Source organism: Rutidosis leptorrhynchoides, chromosome 2 (assembly GCF_046630445.1).
Source record: "Rutidosis leptorrhynchoides isolate AG116_Rl617_1_P2 chromosome 2, CSIRO_AGI_Rlap_v1, whole genome shotgun sequence".
In the NCBI taxonomy this organism is placed as follows: domain Eukaryota; kingdom Viridiplantae; phylum Streptophyta; class Magnoliopsida; order Asterales; family Asteraceae; genus Rutidosis; species Rutidosis leptorrhynchoides.
Window position 1 is genome coordinate 611,856,698 of NC_092334.1, and position 21,288 is coordinate 611,877,985.

Here is a 21,288-nt window from a genome sequence, read left to right on the forward strand (position 1 = left end):
CCATGTCAAAGTTTACTTGTATCCCCATGAAAGCTTATCAGTAGGTGCCCATTGGTTGCATTCCAAATGGAGGCATTGGTGGCATTCCCATTCCAAATCCAGCCATTGGTGGTGGTGGTCCTGGTTGACCATATCCACTACCCATAACGGGTGGTGCAGGGAGAGCAAGTGGTAGTAGTTGAGCATACATATTCTGCAACCCAAAAAAGCAAAGTCATCAATCCAGATCTTATATCTTATCTTATTTATATTTTAAATGACAAAGTAATAATTAATTCATTAAAAAATAACAAAATACCTGTTGCTTGATGACATCCTGCTCGTCATTCTCCTTGGCTTTATTTTCCTTCACTGCTTCTATTTTGTCTTTAATTAGTTCATCAACCTTGCCGGTGTATTCACGCATAAACTGCAAGAACACAACCATTGAGACTTTAATATCTGGTTGCAGATGTAAAGAGTAAATAAGTCATTTATTTACCTGAAGCAGATATGGGAAGGCAAAATCTATCATATTGTTGAACCAGGCAAGCTCAAGTGCAACATCGGGGCAGATTAGATCATAACAAACAAAGAGGCATGCAGCAAAGCATTCTTTCTTCCCCTGCACATGCAAGTAAAACAGATGCATTACTGGTTTACTCAATAACTACAACAGTATGATCAATAATCAGAAAACGGGTACAGCACGAAACAAAAAAAATAATAATATACAATTCATTATAGATAGATCCAAATCATATAATTTTAACCCCCAACCGAACACCAGATACTAATCATTAATGATAAATTAAGAGTTCAAATGCAATAAGATATTAGCTATCACTTTATAATTAATATTTAGTAAAATAGATGTACCTGCTCAATAAAGTAGACAAGTAATTCCTCTGCAAGTTCACGATAACCAGACTGCGAGGCAGTCTCCATGGCATCTTTGTACACCTTATCTTTCTTAGACAACGCAATCGACTGTTTCCATCTTCCTCCTTTTTTGTATATATATGCAGCAACACGTCTCATCTCAAGTAGCTCATGTTTCTCAATCTGCCAAAACAAGAGAATCAAATGAAAAATACAAATAAGGTAGTAAATAAGTTCGGGAAATAAACTTCAATCAACCTTCTGTGCAAGGCCTATCTGGTCAAAGTTATCATGTAAATCAATAGATTCACGCAGTCTATCATAGTCTTCCTCCTCAACATATATTTCATTCAATGCCTCGTTTACAGCACACACATTATTGCTTTGAACTGCAACCATGTAGGGTTTAACAAGATGAAGGTGCCCTGCCTGTATACGCGAAATCAATAACACATAATCAGAAACCTCAATTTGAATAACTGTAAAAATTATAGATAAAAAATGGAGGCTCAGCACAAACCTTACGCATCAAGTCAACCACACGTGTATGATCAACGCGTAACGCAAGGACATTAAGAACATCATTGATAAGATCCGGATGCTCTTGCAGGTAAAAGTGAACAGCCTTGTAATAAAGCTCCACATTCGCTACTTTAACTACAATATCTTTAAACTGCATATGATCCCAAGCATCTGGAGAATGATTCATGACAGTAGTTGCAGCATTATCAAACTCATCGTATTGAATATACAAATAGGTCAGTTCTTTCCAGTGATGTTGTTCATCACAAGCACGTATGAGTTTTGGGATGTTGAGACGTGTTGAGAAGAGTTTTATATGTTCCATTAGCTTCTCGTGACGGTATCGGGCGTAAAGTACACCCAACTCGGTAAAGATACCCATGTGAGCACGTTCTAAGCCTAAACCGCTCTCCATTAGAGATATTAGTTCATTGAAGCATCCTCGGTTTTGATAGTATTCACTCACCTCCTCCAGGTCATCCACCTACATATCTCAAGAAATTAAGATTTACACTTCCACTAATTTCAAAAGGAGATATACAGTATATATATACACACACACACACATACATCAAAACAAACATGTTTCAAAATACATCTAAAGACTGAAACATGGTGAGGTATTGAAATTTATATACTTATGATTAATGGGCAGTAGCAACCTTACTGTAGTCATATTTGATGCATTTTGACTAAAAAATTCAAATAACTGAAAGAAAATAATATATGGGTCAACCCCCCCAAAAAAAAAGTCATTTCAATCAAAGTCACTGGTTCAAAATATTGATTAATCATGATCAATTTTATTTACAATAATCTATCTACAAACCTTGCACAAAGAGGGGTACCCCCACCCACTGGACCCTTACAAAGGTTACCCATTTTGATTCTTTTGCACACTCACACGACCCACCCATTTTGTCACCTCTACAGTAGGATAAAAATATAACCTGTACAAAAATATTCAGACCGCAAATCTGAGCTAGGCGAAACTCCTCGGCATCAACACAAGAAAAGCAGACTTCTTTCCATGTCTTTGCACTATTGGCTTTACGAGCAGAATCAACAGCACCTTGAAACTGTTGCAGCCTTACAAGTGTGACAGCAAGCTTAGCCCAGTTTGAGATAAAAGCATATATTATCTTAGCAGCTTCATACAAAGCTTCATCAAATAAAAGATCACCAACATTATGAAGGTTTGCAACATTAGGCATGAGAATGAATTCCTCAATGTCACTCAATCTATCAATCTTTGCATATGCATAGATGAGCTCGTTATCCACCTTGGGCTCCTTGGTCTTTTGTCTAACCATTAGTAAATATTTCACCAAATCATGGTAACATTCAGTGTTTTGAGCAGCACGAATAACATCCAAGAATTGAGTAGAATCATCGGCTCTAATGAAAGATTCTATGGCCTCACTGACTAATCCTTTCCTGAGTTGGGCGGACCCCACCTGGCTCCAAACAGCACCATCTTCAACATGGAAAGCAAACTCTTCAGCACGTGGGATACTTTGGATGTTATCCAATAGAACGTTGACAGCTGGCACATTTAAGTTGAACTTCTTGAATATTGCAAATGCTTCTTCAAATAGTTGTGCTTCTACAGCCACCTCACCAACAGCAGGCCCATCAAAGTCGTCTAATCGGTTGATGTAGTCCATGACTCTTGATGAATCAACCTTAATTGCAGTAAGAATAAGCAGGTTTTGGAGGTTGAAGTTTCCACTGAAAGGAGAGTTTTGAAGGACAATTTTCTCAAGTAGCTCGATTAGCTCATGTAGAAGTTTGGCAATAGTAAAAGCCTTGACAGCAGCAGAAACCTGCTCAGGGATTTTGCTTTCAGGCAAAGCAGTAGAGATAACTTGATCAATGAGCTGTCGTCTGTATTCATTCTCGGGGTTAAGAACCTTACCCCAGAGATTAGAATCCATCCTCTCTACAACATACCTATAAGAAAAACAGATTTAAGTTAAAAAGTGCCAAGAAATACCAAATGAATATTTTTCATATGAGATCAAACATGGTCCAAATCAATACATTCATAAATACATGGGTTAAAAATGCCACCTTTAGGAAATAAAATTCAAGGGAAGTCAGGTACCTTGCTTGCAACTTGAAAAGAGAATTCTTGTTTGTTACGTTGACAAGTTCCTCGTCACATTGGCCTCTGCGGTATGCAACAACGGCAAGTGTAGGATCACGCTTCTCACAATACTTACCCACAACACGTGAATCATAATAGGGGTTGGTGGTAAGGAAGTGTTCTGGATTGTTGTTGCTATCTATGATGATTTTACCCAAAGCATTGTGTACATGAGGATCTTGGCTTCCTTCACTCACAAGGTGCTCCAAAAACTGAGTCAGTAACTGAAGTCGATTCCTGAAATACCATCCATAAAATAAATAATGTAAAAGTGTAAATTAACATAATGAAGCAATGGAACATATAGAAGACAATAGTTAAAGAGAGATCATACCTCTTTTCACACTCATCCACAAGAGGCTCAACTGGAAGCAGAGAACGAACAGATAGAATCAATCCTTTAATGAAATCTTCCGGACACTCATCATCTAACAGCTGTCCTACAACTAATGGAGTGTTCCCTGGGTTGACCTATATACATATATTCCAAAAGCACTCAGTCAGATACAAGGGCCTTTAAACCATTACAGATAGGCATAGATATTTCAACCTAGGTACTTATGAATGACTAGATTCAGGTTATAATTTATCTTATAAGAGTCAAATATAAAAGGTGAAAAAGGATAACTGGAAGTCACTAGGGTGTATTTTGTCCATACAACCTTTTGAATCATTTAGTTAAAAGGAAAAAGGATGACATAAATATATGTAAATCATATATTCATATACTGCTGTAACAGGGTGTTATGGGTCAACAAAATGATAAAATCCAGCCCTCCCCGGTCGACAAAATCCTACCGGCCAACACACGTAAATATGCTACACATACTTACAAAGAAGCATCAAGTCTCTAATAGGGACTATACATTCTGAACATAACCTTCAATATAGCTGAGCATATTGTTTGTATACAAGTAGTGAGTAAGATCTGGGACGAAGCCAAAGCGATCGCACACATTGATCAATGGCCTTGCATCAGGAAGCTTGGCTTCCATTAGAAAGTTTTTGGCCTTCTCAGCATCATAAAAGTTTGATTCTCTTGTCAGGCGCTCAACCTCTTTGATTTGTCCTGTCTTTGCAGCTGCCTCAATATACTTAAATTGGATATCAGGATCCTCGCTGTCATAACAAGCTTCAGTTAATTTAATGCTAGTACATACCACATACAATAAATCCAAATTGAGGTAAACTTCTAAAATATATAGTGACATTTATTATAACCAGCCTACCTGGAACTCAAATATGACCCCAAAAAGAAGTATAGACCTTCGTATGATTTAAATTGCTCGAAAAGTTTGATGCATGCTTCAACACCCAGCTGCTCATTATATTCTTTGGCAACCTACAGAGTTCATACAATGATCAATTGGTTTGAGTAATTACCCTTTAAACAGAACTTAGATTTCTCATTTACCTGCACAATTATCTGAAGGTTTCCCCTTAGATTGACCAACAGAAGACCCTTCATGCACTCAAGGGCCCACTCCTTTGATAGTGTCCCAAAAAATTCTACAAGAGACTGATAAATAGAAAAGGTTAGGTGATAGTGCAAATAAACCTCCGACGATGTGAAGTACACAAGTCCAGAAATATATGAACCTGTGGCTCAATAGCACGCGTGTTCACAATGACACGCTTGATATCAGGTAATTCGTTGTAATGCTGCATAAAACAAAAGGTTTCAATCAAAAACGCGAGGTATCTTAACAAAAACAGATGAGTTTCTAAACATTAACAAACCTGAAGAGCGCGGACGAAAAGACCCGCTTGCTCGCAAAGTTGGGCAATGCGAGGACGATCATAGTGGCTAAACATGCCGTTCGCTAATATGGCATCAGCGACATTAGGGAACGTAACAAGATTGATTTCAAGAACCTGTTTAGAGTAGACATGTTGAGATTGAATCCACATTTAGATGGCTAAATATTCATTTGCATTAGGTGATATGTACCTTGGTTTGCAGGTGAGCATGTTCTGGTAGGTTGGGCTTAAGGACATCCAAGAGAAAAGCAGTTGCTTCCCGAATCAAATTTCTCTGAAAAGATTTAAATTGTTTAAGAATATATGATGCATACAACTTTATGTGTCATAAAAGTTGTATTATAATAAAAACACTCGATCATATGTGTGTATGATAAACGCACCTGGAGAAAAAGATCAGTTATTGTGTTGTAATCAACTGGAGAACCTCCCTCCATTTGGGACATCATCAAAGCAAAATTAACAGCACCCTGCAAAATGCAGCACAAGTCAAATAAGCATATTTGAACGAATACTAATTATAATTCTCAACAAAACCAAGTACACACTTTGAACAGGAAAAGTAACACGTATGTATAAATTTAATGTTCAAGGTGTAGTACCTGAGGATTTGATCGAAGAATCGTTTGCAGAAGAAACAAGTAATCAGGTGTATACCCAACCTGCACCAGTTATAAAAGCGATTACAGGATACTTATTGGAACACAAAATTTATGGATACCCACTTCAAGTAAAGTTAAACTAGAACACCGACAGTTACTGCAAAGATAACTACACCCACCTGCTGGGAGTAAATTAGAATTTTGTCGAACTCTCTCCGCTCTGCAAAAATTGCAACAACTTTCGGTGTTGCTCTTGCTTTGATGTAAATTTTCAAAGCAAGATCATCGTCCACGGTCTACAGGTAAACAAGGAAACCAAGTTTTAAACAAGGCATAAAACTGTGAATAGAAGGAGAGCAATTGGTTACTGAAAACTTTATAGTGCATACCTTCACAAGATCACCAAGCTCCTCACTACATTCCAGCTTGTCCTGAGCCAACCAATTCTCCAACAAATTCGTCCTGTTCTGATTGACAACAAGACGAGATAGCTCCAACGATTCAAAGGCATTCAGGTTTCTTTTAGTTAAAAGTGTACCAAAATACTGCAACAGAGGTGGTGTTTGTCCAGCTTGCACAGGCACACTCTGCAATGACATATACATATGTTCAGTAAAGCTCAAACAGGAATATAACTTTCTAATTACCGAATTGACCTTCATAAGCAACATCCGATGATATTAAAATTTGTAGAGGTATACACCTGAAATATTGCAACTGTGTCTTGTGTGCGAAGAATGCCTTGAGGGGACTCTGCAGCAAGTTCAGCAGCTTCTTTGTATTTGGTTTGAGCAAACAGTTCTTGAAATCGTTGAACAACCTGATTAGCAGTAATCAATCAGTCAAACATGAAACACCTTGTGCTAGCATGTCTTTTCAATATACATCCAAAAGTGATCAAATAAACAGAAAAGGATTATAGACATGAAATGATTTGTGCTAGTGTATCTTTACAAACAACTTCCAAATTGATCAAATAAAAAAAAAAGGTCACTTGAAAGACGAGAAACTATAGATTCAATTACCAGATGCTCTGCACCAGGAAGGTTTCCTCTTGTTGCAAGACTGGCCGCAAGTTCCGGGTTGTTCAACTACATTGACATATTGGTTTAATTTAGAATATAAAGAAATGATGAGGATCAAGATACGTTGGAAGACAAACGCTCTTCGCAACGAAACAATTAAATACACACACGGTGTTCTTAATACGAAAATACGTACACGAGAGTTACGTAAATATGAAAAAGTGTATCAAACTCAAACACTGTTATTAATTAAAGATAGATTGATTGTTTTGTTTACATGGCCGACTATATATAATCTAAAAAGAAACATAAGCTAGCTAGGACATCGTAATCTGACTAGGAGTTCAACTCCTACACCAATTCTAGTTAAGTAAACAAATAATTATTAAAACTAATAACAAATAAATAAATAAAATTGATATCTTCCTTTGCCAGCAAGCAATCTCGACTTCAAGCCCGATCCATTATACACTTACCTGTCCACTAACAAAAGGCACGATTGTTGACTCATTTACAGTGGCAAGTAACACCTGCCCACGTCTGTTAACAGCATAGAAGCCGCCAACGGATAAAGCTTCAGATGTAAGGAAAATAGGATCTGTGCTAATCCTATTCCTATAAACTGCAGTAGCTGTTTCAAGATCATACACGAATAGAAGCCCCAGCTTTGTAATAACATAAATCAGGCTATATCTGTGTGATATCTGCAGAAACAGAGGTTATATATAAGTTACTAATGAAGCTTGAAGCTCCCTATTTGATATATTAAAAATCACAGCCAAAGTACCTGCATAGCAACTGGAAAATCATCTGCAAATTCAGGAGGGAAGAAAAGGTCTGCTTGTTTCTTAAATGAGGCTCTTCCTGCATATGTAACAATGAGAAGCATACATGCTAAAAAACCCAAAAGAACAAAATGAATATAAATTTAAAAGAATAGTGGTAAAATGCAGTGCACAATTTAATAAGCATGTGATTAAGCAGAAAAGGCCAATGACAAGGCTGATTATGCATCTTGTGATTGATATTCAACAACACCATAACTTAAGCATAGAAGTTCCCACATACTGACATACAAGTGTGACACAGAACACATGTTTAAATGTTGACAAGAGCTTATAAGTTAATATGGGCCACGTTTTAAACATCTCCTTTGTTTTCTTTATATTTTTTTGAAGTTAAAGGTTCCAATACTAATTACACATCTTTGTGTAATTAGTATACACGGGACAGAAAGCACAAGCTAATGAGTATGTCAACAAAAAAACAAGCAGATGCTGAATGATTATAGCATGTATTAAAAATAAAACCTGGCTGGGCACCAAGCTCAATGACATGAAGCTTCGAAGTAATTTGTCCAGCATTGAAGCTTTTTGTTGCAAAAGAAATAAGAATCGAAGGGTCCTCATTGCCTGGAACCTGCAAAAGGCATATAAATATGTGACCATTAGCAATGCAGCTGACTTTGAATTGAAGGAAATAGCAACGAAATAAAACTCTTTTAACTATAGTACTAAAAGAAGGTATAACATATTTACTGTGAAAGACACAAATGATGCTGCATGTGCTTCAAGAGCTTGACTACGCTGCTGATCAACAGAAAAAAGCTGCATGTTTCCTTTTGCTAGCTGAGGTCTCTGTTTGCACCAGAATGGCAGAAAGGTTATAAATCTCAGCTATTTTACATGAATAGTTTCTATGATACAGAATTTATGGTAAAATTGCACAAAATACTTCATTAATAGAGTAGTAATATTGATTTAAATCAAAAATCAGATTGGTCTAGATACTGTTTCCACAAAAACTAGTAACAAGAACAAGGTAAAGCAGATGTAAAACCACATGATTGAATATTACACAATATTCATACAGGAGTAAAGTTGAACATGGTGCTCATATTAGAGTTGATCAAACTCCAACCTTCGCATACAAAGTGATCTAATGCAAGAAGATTGATAAAGTTGAAGTGCAAGGAAATGTACTTTTTCAAGTAACATGAATTACAGAATAGCAACAAACCTCTGATGAGCCAGGGGCAATCCCAATCAACACCGACCATTTCTCAGATGGATCGCATCTGTAGTTAATAATCTGATTGTTGGCTAAATTGGCAGTTCTATCAAACATCTTTGTAGGTTCAGAATCACCTGTACCAAACAAATGTCACACCATTTTTAAATTTTATCTTTTAGAAAATAAGCAAACAGTATCAATCCAAAAAAAATGATACATACCCTCAATCGACCAATGATACACCGAGGTCTGAGTTACCAGGCCCAACATCTTCGGAGAAATCCACTTCCAAAAGATGACCTACAGAGGGATGTATGATAAGATCAGATTAACTCAAAAGTAGCAAACACAATGAAAAGACCATAAACCATTGACATACAAAATATTGTTTTTACCTGCTCGGGCATCTGATGGGACTTCAATTTAGCTCTCATTTCAATATTAAATATCTGTAAGTGGTCTTGAGTAGTTCCAGGGAGTTGAGCTGGAACAATATAAGACAATTCATTAGATATAGAAATAGTAACAAAACTTATTGTTTCTCTAAGAAACTTCATATGAGTTTTAAGCTTTATTGCTACATTATGTAGCATAATTATATATCATGTGACTTGACATGGATATTAAAGAAAAATAATAGATGTCTAAATAGTGTTAACTCTTGTAACACCATGACTCTCAGCAGGAATTTCAAATCTGCAAGTTTTTGTTCCATTTCAGACTAATACAACAGGATGAAACATCTATGTATATGAATGTTAATGCTCCAAATATATAAACAAATAGCTTAACAGATACATTGTTGTATCACAAGCATGAGAGGACATGAGCAATGTGCACTGAACTGCAGACCAAGTTTACCTGGAATCTTTTAACTAAGACAGCCTCTTTATTTTCAATATGAACAGCTAAGCTATTTTATATGCTTGACTGATGGTCGACCAATATCGACAAGCATAAAGAGTTAATTGTGCCAAACTCTAACCACTGAACGATTACCTTTTAGAGCCAATATCTTGGAAACTGGATTCATGATAGCCGAGTCAGCAGTAATTGGCCTCCTCAGAGGCTGCAATGGCATACTCATATCGATAATTACCACACTATTCTGAGAAGATGTTTCACGCACACATATAAACTTATCGGACTCCATTGTGACATTTGAAAACGTAATAAACTGCTGATTGATCCCTACGCTTTGTAACTGCAACATCATATAATCAATCAACGAGCAGATAATCAAAAATCAATAGCTACATCAATCAATTTCCCAAACAGGCCGGAAATATGAATACAAACAAAACTGCTTATCATACAAATCAAGGTCATACAGGAATATACACACACATATGTAACCTAGCAAAGTTGATCACCTCACATAAAATCAACACCGATGAAAACTCAATAAGTAATTACCAAAACAATGATAATATGATATATCGTAAACTGAGCTACATTTAACCTACTCTTATAAGATGATACTAGGGCTAGAAGTAACATAGTAAGCGCATATCCACTGATGTATGAAATCTACAATATATGATAACACATATGCTCCGATTTTCAATTATACAGTTCAGTTAACCTTAAATAACTATAAACCAAAACGAAAACAATAAAATGCGCAGATTCCGCTCGGTTATGAACAATATAAGTGCGATATATCCACCTATGTAAGTATGATATAATTAAGGTTTACGGTGATATTAACATACCGTGAGTGCCTCATGCATAGTAATCGGAGCGTTAGTAGCCGTCATGATGACGCCAAAATTGATCGAAACAACAGCAGATCAAATGTAGATATGATCAATGCGAGCGTCGCCGGTTAAGAATTCTGGCCGGGCGGACAAATAACTGGTCGGCGATATCTCGGAGCGGGATATATATAGAGCAAGGAGGTGGTGTGTGATGGTTGAGATTTATCAAATCGGATGAAATTGTAAAAATACTTATAGTGGTAACGGGTTTTAATTGCAGTAATACTTTGTTGTTAAATGTAGTAATTCTAGGAGTAATACTTTGTGGTTAAGTTACAAAAAAAATTTTGTTTTTAAGTTACAAAAATTAACACGAAATTGTTACCCCTATAACAAAATACTAAATATTGTGCAACAATATAAAAACCGTTACTTTCAACCTCTTATATAATTTTATACTCCCGTATTAGATTAGATATACAATATAAATATAACTATCTTTAATAACCCGTATATTGCACGGTTACTTTAAAACTCGATATCACGAAATAACGTTATGTTTACTGATGCATGTAATATTTACATTGTTAATGAAATAAATTAACAATCTATTTAATGTAAACGTTTGCGATTGAAAAAAGTTTGAAAAGAGTGTAGGTACGTTTCAAATTCCTCCTTTAGTATGTAATTACCTGATAACTTGTTTTGAATGTAGTGTCTTCCGTCTTCAATAGATCATAGTTTGATTTGAAATAATATCAATGATCTGCAACTACTGAAAGTGACCTGAAAATAGTTATTTAAAACATTAGTTGTAGTCTCTTTAATGTTTATAGTATAACTAATGATTTTTGATAACAATAAACTAATTTTGTTGCACAGTCAAGAAAACCTCGCTCTGGTGGTGTTGAAAGATTGAGACTTTCAATAACTTATAAGTTTCGTTGTAAGATTTACCCTGATGCTACGATCACGGGTAAGTCAAAGATTGCGGGTTTGTTAATCGATATTGTTCCTTTAGCGAACACGAAGGTTTCAAGTTTTTTGATCGAATGCAATGCCCAGGTGTCTCATATTATAAAATTTTGCCGCTGGTCAACGGTAAGCTTAAAAAAGTGGCTCCTTAGGTCCTTGGTGCTTTGGTAGTGGTGCTTTGGGCTCGTTTAATTTATTTTGTTCTATAACCGGGTTTTTGATTTGCACGTTTTGTGGTTTTGGTGTTTATTTTTCTATAGTTCATAGGTTCGTTCAGTTGCGTTTTTTTACGGTTGAGGCTCGGTTATAGATAGTGTTTGGTTGTTTCGTTGTAGCTTTCCAGGTTTGAGCCTCATCCTATTCCGTCCCCCTTTATACTTCTGAGTTGCTGACGTTTTCATTACGAAAACGTTTTCGCTTATATATAGCTTCGTATTTGTAAAAAAAAAAAAAAAATATTGACGGGCTGAGACGTTTGGGTTAAAGCATACCACATTCCCAAAATTCGAATTCCCCAAATTTCCTTTGGTACTATTCCCGCCTTCATTTATTTTTTTCGATTTGAACAACCATACCGTTGTTGCAGGTAAGTCCAAAACCATACAAGTTAAGATCTAGGGTTTGTATATCGCATTACTGATGTCGTCTTCCTTGATTATCTAAAATTAATCGGTGAATCTGTTCAATTCTCAGTTTCAAATGGAGGCACTGTACTCAAAGCTGTATGATAAGTACACCTTACTCAAGGTGCGCACCAGTAATTGTATCAATTGATCTGGATTTCATTATTTTCGACTCATTTGCATGTTTGATTGCTTTACAGGCTAAAAAATTCGCTGAATTAGAACACTTAAATTTTGATCAAGAAGTCAAATTCACAACCTATGTCTCTTGTAAGTATTTTATGCTTATCCATAGGTTAATTTTGTATTAATTGTTTCCCAGATTTTAATTAACTGCCCTTTAGATGTTAGAATACGTTCATAGCCAGTTGAAAATTAGGATTCGGTGTCCCGAGTTAACTCTAGGGTTTGTTACAGGTACTACTATAGTACTATTAAGTAGGCAAAGTCGTGTTTGGGTTTTGAATGGATGCGTTGTGGAATTTTGGTTAGCTTAGTGAAGGACTAACATTAGCTAACATTTTATATATTATTTGTGGTTAGGTTTAACGATTAACATCAGTTAACATTCGTTTCTTGCGCTGTTCAAAGATTGTTTGTTACTACCACGGCACACTATGGCATTAGAACATAGTACTATAGTAGGGCAATTAGCCCACTATTAACTTTATAAATTCATGCATCATAACCAAAACAATATTAAACTTTATAAGAAAGAGTGGTTGAATTTAGTTGAGCTGAAAAACATTTCTAAAGAAAATGTTTTAAAGTCATAAAGCAAGTAATAAAAATAATCACCGACTTCAATTGGAATAAATGTTGCAAATTTAAACCACTTTTTGGTATTACAAGAAGTGCTAATCTGATCAAATGAGTCCATTTTGGGATTATGGACAGAAGTGTTTGTTTAGTTGAGATTTTTCACGTCTCAGATGCCACCACAGTGTCAAAAAGTGACAAACAAATATAACTTCTCTTCCTTTGTAATAACCTCGTCTGAGTATGATTAATAGTGCTGAGTATTGTGATGGACTAACGGTATGCTGAGGAATGAATTCTAAATTTTCAGTTTCTTACTGTTGATGTATTTGGTTGAGTTAGGGTAGTCATTATGATCTCATTATGTTACAATACGACATGTGCGTGTATATAGTATATCCTTAAGGTGAAGTTATAAGCTCTAGCAATATTACCTAATCAAAGGTTGGAAGTTTTGTTCACTTAATCATCACTTTGCTGCAGGTTCTTACACCTGTTTCTTTCCAACCATTACATCTTGATTGATCTCTTTTTCATCTAGGACTACTTTATCGATTTCCATTTCATTGTCTGAGTTGTTAAAAAAACATGGATGGCTCATACATCTCAGCTCAGCACAAATAGTGCGTGACTGCATGTTATTGTCAATAGAGAATTTTTAAATATGGAAGGAAAAAAACAATCAATATACAAGCACTTTAATTGGGAGCTACATGAACCCATACAAAAATGTAAACTTTTATTTTAAAAGTTCAAAAGAATAAAAAACAATACAAAGACAGTAGTCGCTGTCTACCACCATGCTACAAGTCCAAACAGCTAGGCAATACAAACACAATCACAAAGACAGTAGTCACCTGTCTACCACCATGCTACATGAACCCATACAAAAATGTAAACTTTTATCTGGCGTTTAACATGAGTCGAAAATGAAGTATTTTTTTTGTTTTCCTAATGCAGCTGCAGACGAGTTGATTGCCCATTTAACAAGCGAAAAGGACAAGCTGTACACCCAAGTAGCTGATTTGAGAAAGGAACTCTTCACAATCAGGCAAGGAATTTGCTAGTGGCGGTAACATAATTTTTTGATAATTTTGCCAATAATTTAATTTCACTAATAATTTAAATTTGCAGATCGTCTATGAATGAAGAGCAAGAGAAGTATGAAAAGATGTTACTGGAGGAGAAACAGAAAAGTAACACATACTCCATATTCTCCTGAATTTCAACTAACTAATTATACTCATTTTTCACCTTAATAATTTCATCCAAATGTGTTATTTATTGACACATTGGTGTCTTACTGATCAACTCAATGATACATATAATTACTACTTATGATGTATGTTTTCACTTATCAATTAGTTAGCCAAGGAGGAGGTTTACAGTTTTACAATGTTATGCATGCTAATGATTAGCTGCTGCTTAAAACTTACCGTGTTACACCGTAACCCGACCCGTCCAATTTGCCTGCTTTAGTAATCAGGAACTTATACCTCGTAATCATAAACACAGATAAATGAATCATTTAAGTTTTTTATTCTTAATCCATTTATTCCTATATTATGTTGATATCAGATATTTTTAATTACCTGTCTTGATTTTTGTAGACAAAGAACTTTCAGAAGAAATTGAGAAGCTGCGTAAAAAAGAATTTGTTTCAGGCTCTCCGGTTTCTTCAGACAGAGCCAACAACTCAACAAAGAGAAAGCGGCGTAGGAATTCGATAAACGATAACGAAGTCGAGGTTGCTTTGGTTATCAATGGTCAACATGATCATGCATCACCAGGCGAATCTGAAACTGCTGGAGATAAAGAAAACATGTTCTCTAGCGCTTTTCATAATGATAATCAGGTACAGCTTGTGTGATCTGTAAGACTGTAATTGTAAGGCTTTTTGATTTTAGTTTTAGTTATGTATACTGACTGTAGTAATGTAATTGCAGTCCAAATGCTGTCATCAGAGGCTTGGGAATTCAGGTACATACAAAACTGAAACTTGCTGTTATCTTTCATCTCTAATGGGTCAAACATATATGGAAGTAACTAAAAAGGAAATGGGTCAAATGAGTGGGAACTCACCCAAAGTGTTTTTACTGCATAAACCTTTCTACAAGACAGTTTTTATTTTTTTTAAAAAGTTGAATTGTTATAATAATAGTGTGTTTGCAATTATCTATGGCACATAGTAAGTAAAAAAGAATAAAAATTCAATTGCAACAAAAAATAATTTATATGGGTCCAGTTTCAACAGGTACAAATTGTTAAAATGCAATGCAAATTTGGTATTATAAAATAATATGGAATTTGTAGATGTATATATGTAAAATATTTAGATATTAATATGTATAAGAAAATATCTAGATATTAGAAAATAAAAGAAAAATCTAGAAAAGAAAAATCTAGAAAAGAAAAATATAGATATTTGTATAGAAATATCTAGATATTTATTCATGGAAATATCTAGTTTCTAGAATGTTCCATGGGGTAGTATAAATAAGGGTGTGAGTAAGTTGCAAGAGTGAAGTAGAGAAGTGAGAGTTGTGAGGAAGTAAGAAGAGTGTGAGTTAGAGAAGAGAAAACTTATAAGTAAGTAATATTGTAATTGTATTTTGTATTAATAAAAGTGTTCTTTGTTAAGTTTCCCGGTTAAGCCTGAGTTCGTGTTTAAGTTCTTAGTGCACTTGTGTTATTTTTATTATATGGTCGGCTCTGCCGCCTAAGTGATATATGGTCGGTTATACCGTCTGAATGATATATGGTCGGCACTGTCGCCTAAGTATTATTGTGTACTAAGGATTCATATAATTAAAGGCTAACCAACGTCAAAGTGTTGGTGTAGTGAGTGAGTAAAACCTAGGTCCTCTATAGTGGGTGTGTTGGGCTCGTCGAAGCATCCAACAATTGGTATCAGAGCGGGTCGTTCGGGACCATTGCTAGTGGAGGAAAACATCGGTAAACGTTGGACGTTTACATCGACTTGTTTTCACCAAGGCTCTAAGGGAGATTCTGTCGGAGCACAGTTAGGAACTGTGAAATCTCATCGGTCAGGGACCAAGCTTATTGGACGTTGGACGTCATGATGGCAGATCTTGCAAATACGAGCAGTGGAATCAAGAGTCTCAATAACCACAACTATGGTTATTGGCGGACTTGCATAGAATCCTACCTACAAGGACAGGATCTATGGGAAATAGTTGCTGGCAGTGACACAACGCCTCCACCAAAAGAAAATGCTGAAGCCTTGAGAAAATGGAACATCAAGGCTGGAAAGGCTTTATTTATACTGAAGACTACAATCGAGGAGGATCTATTGGAGCACATCCGTGACGAGAAAACACCAAAGGCAGCTTGGGAAACTTTTGAAAAATTATTTTCAAAGAAGAATGAAGCACGATTCCAGCTCTTGGAAAATGAACTCGCGGGTATCTCACAAGGAAGTCTATCTATTTCTCAGTATTTCACCAAGGTGAAATCTATTTGCCGTGAGATATCTCAACTTGCCCCTGAAGAGAAAGTAAGTGATGCAAGGATGAAGAGAATTATCATCCACGGTTTAAGATCCGAGTATAATGGATTTATAGCCGCTGTGAGAGGATGGCCTACTCAACCATCATTAATAGAGCTGGAGAATTTATTGGCTAACCAAGAAGCCTTAGCCAAGCAGCTGAGTGAAGCAAACATAAAAGGCGAAGAAGAGGCACTTTTCACCAATAAGAAGAAAGCAACATCTCGAAGACAAGAAGTGACGAAAGAAAGGCAGACATATGGATGCAAGGGTCGTCTAAAATCAAAAAGCAACGCTTCAGGGGGAGCTCAAGAAGGAAGAAAATATCATCGCCAACAATATGGAGAAAATGATAAGATAAAGAATGGTGAATGCTTCAATTGTGGCAAGAAGGGTCATTTTGCTCGAGATTGTAGATTCCCCAGAAGGCAAACTTTCGAAGGAAATGTGGCCGCCACAAGAGATGAGAAGAAAGAGGTCACATTCGAAGCAACCATTAATGAGGAAACATGGGATGCAGAAGCTGGACTCTCTGTTGAAGCTGACATAGATGATCAAGCTCTTACAACAACTTTAAAGTCAAAAATAAACTACAAAGATGATTGGATCATCGATTCTGGGTGCTCAAATCATATGACCAACGATGGGACGAAGCTGAAAGAAATGGAGGATTACAAAAGAAAGAGAGTCGTGTTGACAGCCGACAATTCAAGGTTATCTATTTCTCACATTGGAAAGACAATAATTCCAAATGAAGGCGGCTCTCATAAGCTCCAACTTGAGAAGGTGTATCTTGTCCCTGGCCTAAAGAAGAATTTACTGTCAGTACCACAATTGACAGCAGAAGGGAATTATGTGCTCTTTGGACCAGAAGATGTGTCCGTATTCAAGAGAGTGAAGGTGGTTGGCAATCCAATTATGCAAGGAAGAAGAATAGAGTCGGTCTATGTACTATATGCTGAAACGGCATATGTCGATAAGACTCGAAAGAATGAGACGGCTAATCTTTGGCATGAACGTCTTGGGCATGTGGGCTACAACAAGTTAAAGGAGATGATGGTGAAACACATAGTAAATGGCCTTCCTCAAATTGATATCAGAACAAATACAATATGTGCTGGATGTCAATTTGGAAAAGCTCACCAATTGCCATTCAAGAAGTTACAACATCAGTCCAAGACACCACTAGAGCTCATACACTCAGACGTCTTTGGCCCAGTGAAACAAACATCACTTGGAGGAATGAAGTATATGGTGACATTCATTGATGACTTCTCAAGGTATGTGTGGGTTTACTTCATGAAGGAAAAGTCGGAGACTTTTCAGAAGTTTAAAGAGTTTAAGAAGAAGATAGAAAGTGAGCTCAATAATAAGATTAGGTGCTTACGCACAGATAATGGAGGAGAATATTTATCGACCGAGTTCAATATCTATCTTGAGAAGCACAAGATTAGAAGACAATTAACTTGTCCCAATACTCCACAACAGAATGGAGTCGCAAAACGCAAGAATCGTCACCTTGTCGAAACTTGTAGAAGTATGCTTCATGGTAAGAATGTACCGGGAAGATTTTGGGCCGAATGTATGAGGACGGCATCATACGTGATTAATAGGCTTCCACAAACAAAGTTGGGGTATATTTCACCATATGAAAGATTATGGAAGATCAAGCCAACCGTCAACCATCTCAAGGTTTTTGGATGTGTATGCTACGTCTTCGTGCCAGATCATTTACAAAGCAAATTTGATAAGAAGGCAATTCGGTGCATTTTTGTCGGTTATGATGAATCAAGAAAAGGATGGAGATGTTGTGATCCAAATACCGGAAAGTGTCATACTTCAAGAAATGTGGTATTTAATGAAGCTTCTTCATGGTGGTCACCTCAAAAGATAGAGCTTCCAGAATCTCATGGATTAGAAGAAGGTCCAGAAGAAAAAGAAGAGCCTAAAGAGCAGATATTGGATCCAATAAAAGAAGGAGAAGGGTCGTACTCTAAGGAAAAGTGTCCATGTAAAATTAGTGTACATCAATCTATATTCGAGGAGGTTCGTCTAAGCCAAAAGGAAGTCGAGTAGCATGCACAAGAATTAAGGAGATCAACAAGGCCGAGACAACCTAATCCAAAGTATGCCAATGCTGCTCATGTGGATGAATCAATACCTATTGAGCCTTCTACTTATGAAGAAGCAGCGCAAAGTCGATACATGAGCAATCCGAAGAAGCCTCACATTGATGTTGTACGACGCATCTTAAGGTATGTTAAAGGCACTATTAACTTTGGCATTTTATACAGGAAAACAAAAGAATGTCATGTGATTGGATATTGTGATGCCGATTATGCTGGAGACTATGATACACGACGGTCAACAACTGGATACATGTTTAGTCTTGGATCGGGAGTAATATCATGGTGCAGCAAGAGACAACCAACAGTATCCTTATCAAGCATTGAAGCAGAATATCGATCGGCGGCATCAGCAACACAAGAAATTATGTGGTTGAAGCAACTAATGGAAGATCTACATCAATCAGCAGATTATCAAGTAAAGCTTTTCTGCGATAACCTATCAGCTATACGTCTAGCAGAAAATCCAGTCTTTCATGCGAGAACAAAACATATAGAAGTGCACTATCACTATGTTCGCGAAAAGGTTCTTGAAGGGGAGATCAAGATGGTGCCAACAAAGACAGATGAACAAGTTGCAGATATATTCACCAAGAGCCTAAGTAAACCAAAGTTTGAAAAATTCAGAGAAGCACTTGGAATGATCTGCAAGTCATCAACGGAAGAAAATTTGCATTGAGGGAGAGTGTTAAAATGCAATGCAAATTTGGTATTATAAAATAATATGGAATTTGTAGATGTATATATGTAAAATATCTAGATATTAATATGTATAAGAAAATATCTAGATATTAGAAAAGAAAAATATAGATATTTGTATAGAAATATCTAGATATTTATCCATGAAAATATCTAGTTTCTAGAATGTTCCATGGGGTAGTATAAATAAGGGTGTGAGTAAGTTGCAAGAGTGAAGTAGAGAAGTGAGAGTTGTGAGGAAGTAAGAAGAGTGTGAGTTAGAGAAGAGAAAACTTATAAGTAAGTAATATTGTAATTGTATTTTGTATTAATAAAAGTGTTCTTTGTTAAGTTTTCCGGTTAAGCCTTAGTTCGTGTTTAAGTTCTTAGTGCACTTGTGTTATTTTTATTATATGGTCGGCTCTGCCGCCTAAGTGATATATGGTCGGTTATACCGCCTGAATGATATATGGTCGACACTGTCGCCTAAGTATTATTGTGCACTAAGGATTCATATAATTAAAGGCTAACCAACGTCAAAGTGTTGGTGTAGTGAGTGAGTAAAACCTAGGTCCTCTATAGTGGGTGTGTTGGGCTCGTCGAAGCATCCAACACAAATAGTTGCATGTTTTGACTCATTAGTCAACCCACATGTTTTGCCATCTTTGGTGTAGTGAATGCCCTTGTGCTCATACCATTTGCGTGTTTATATATGAATATTTACATCTGACTTAATTTATTTCTGGTGTAGTTAATGCTTCTGCTCATACCGGTTGCATGTTTCAAGAACTTGTTGAGCACCTACTCGATCTGAAATTTGGAGTTGCAACCCAAAGTGATCAAAATATGCAAATAACTGCAGTGCATGAATCAAGTGGTAATTTTCTTTTTCATTTATCATTTTATTTACAAAGATGGTACCTTATCTTAGTCTTACGTACTAATATGTTTTTCTATTAGATGTTCCCCTATCTGAAGTTATTTCTTTTTTTTTTTCTTCTGCATTTGAAAAAAATGTTCTTTGTTTCTTTTTTTCTTCATAAATATAACTCATTTAAGGGTTATTATAAGTTAGTATCTGAATATTAAAAATAATTACCCATCTTTCTCAGTATTTTTCTTCGCCCGTTCGTTATACCCAAAAATAAGGTTTCTCAATTGTTGATACAAGTTCATCTAGTTGATGAATTGTATAGTTAAGTCTATTCCTATCAAGGTTGCAGGGAACTCAGGGTAATCTCGGTCGTACATTTTTGGGGAGATCTTGGATGTTGACTTATGTTGACAATTTAGTTTTTTTTTAATTAATATAAAAGTGTAAAATAATTTGAAACTTAAAGACGTGTGTTATCTTTCATATAGGCGTTTGAAACCAAAAATGTAATGTAATGTTTCATGCCGGCATGTGTTTTTTATAATTGGAGTTGCAGGATATACATTTAGTTTGGGATGGGTGAAAATCGGGTCTGGAGAAGAGGAGGAGCTGATGTACAACGTGTCTTCATTAGGAACGTTTGACAGAGTAGCACCTGAGTGGATGCGGGATGTGATGGTATTTAGTAAGAGCATGTGTCGTATCTTCTTCAAACGATTATCCACCGTTCTCCATATTCAAGATTGATATGTTCTTTCTTCGTCTTACATTCGAGCCGTTACTTATTTCTGAAATGTATGTTAGTGTTCATGTTTTGGTTATATATATGGATTGTAGTTTTGTGGCTAACGATCTATGTGTGTGTTAAATCTTGTGAATATAGATTTTAGAGTCGGAGTTGCATATGATCTTGATTTTGATTTCACAGGACGTCGATCCAATTGGGTATGCTTAGATTAAATGTGTTGACTTTGTTTAATGCAAAGATTATGCTTTGATCGGCTAATTAGCTAGTAAAAGCTACAAATGTTTACTGTTTAGCTGAATACATTTGATTTCAACTAAGTCAACAGCTGTGCATAACTGATGTGAGGTTAGTGTTCATGTTTATG

General features: G+C 36.1%; 1 protein-coding gene and 1 long non-coding RNA gene across 2 annotated transcripts; one reads left to right on the forward strand and one right to left on the reverse strand.

Annotated features, from left to right (window-relative positions):
- Nucleotides 1-37: 37 nt before the first annotated feature.
- LOC139893490 (clathrin heavy chain 2-like) lies at nucleotides 38-10,693 on the reverse strand. The gene is made up of 30 exons (XM_071876650.1): nucleotides 10,649-10,693; nucleotides 9,933-10,137; nucleotides 9,329-9,417; nucleotides 9,155-9,233; nucleotides 8,940-9,067; nucleotides 8,459-8,557; nucleotides 8,231-8,339; nucleotides 7,708-7,784; nucleotides 7,397-7,624; nucleotides 6,921-6,986; nucleotides 6,599-6,715; nucleotides 6,285-6,482; nucleotides 6,075-6,191; nucleotides 5,896-5,955; nucleotides 5,677-5,763; nucleotides 5,484-5,567; nucleotides 5,273-5,407; nucleotides 5,132-5,194; nucleotides 4,947-5,051; nucleotides 4,762-4,874; nucleotides 4,399-4,651; nucleotides 3,867-4,003; nucleotides 3,491-3,769; nucleotides 2,334-3,336; nucleotides 1,382-1,867; nucleotides 1,120-1,290; nucleotides 859-1,044; nucleotides 482-604; nucleotides 299-409; nucleotides 38-193 (listed from the first exon to the last, which is right to left on the reverse strand). Exons 1-30 carry the CDS (start codon nucleotides 10,691-10,693, stop codon nucleotides 38-40), a joined length of 5,109 nt encoding a protein of 1,702 aa, XP_071732751.1.
- A 1,388-nt stretch (nucleotides 10,694-12,081) lies between these two features.
- On the forward strand, nucleotides 12,082-12,501 carry LOC139894222 (uncharacterized). The gene is made up of 3 exons (XR_011774856.1): nucleotides 12,082-12,194; nucleotides 12,302-12,355; nucleotides 12,432-12,501. It is a non-coding gene; the product is annotated as an uncharacterized lncRNA (long non-coding RNA).
- The last annotated feature ends 8,787 nt before the right edge of the window (nucleotides 12,502-21,288 follow it).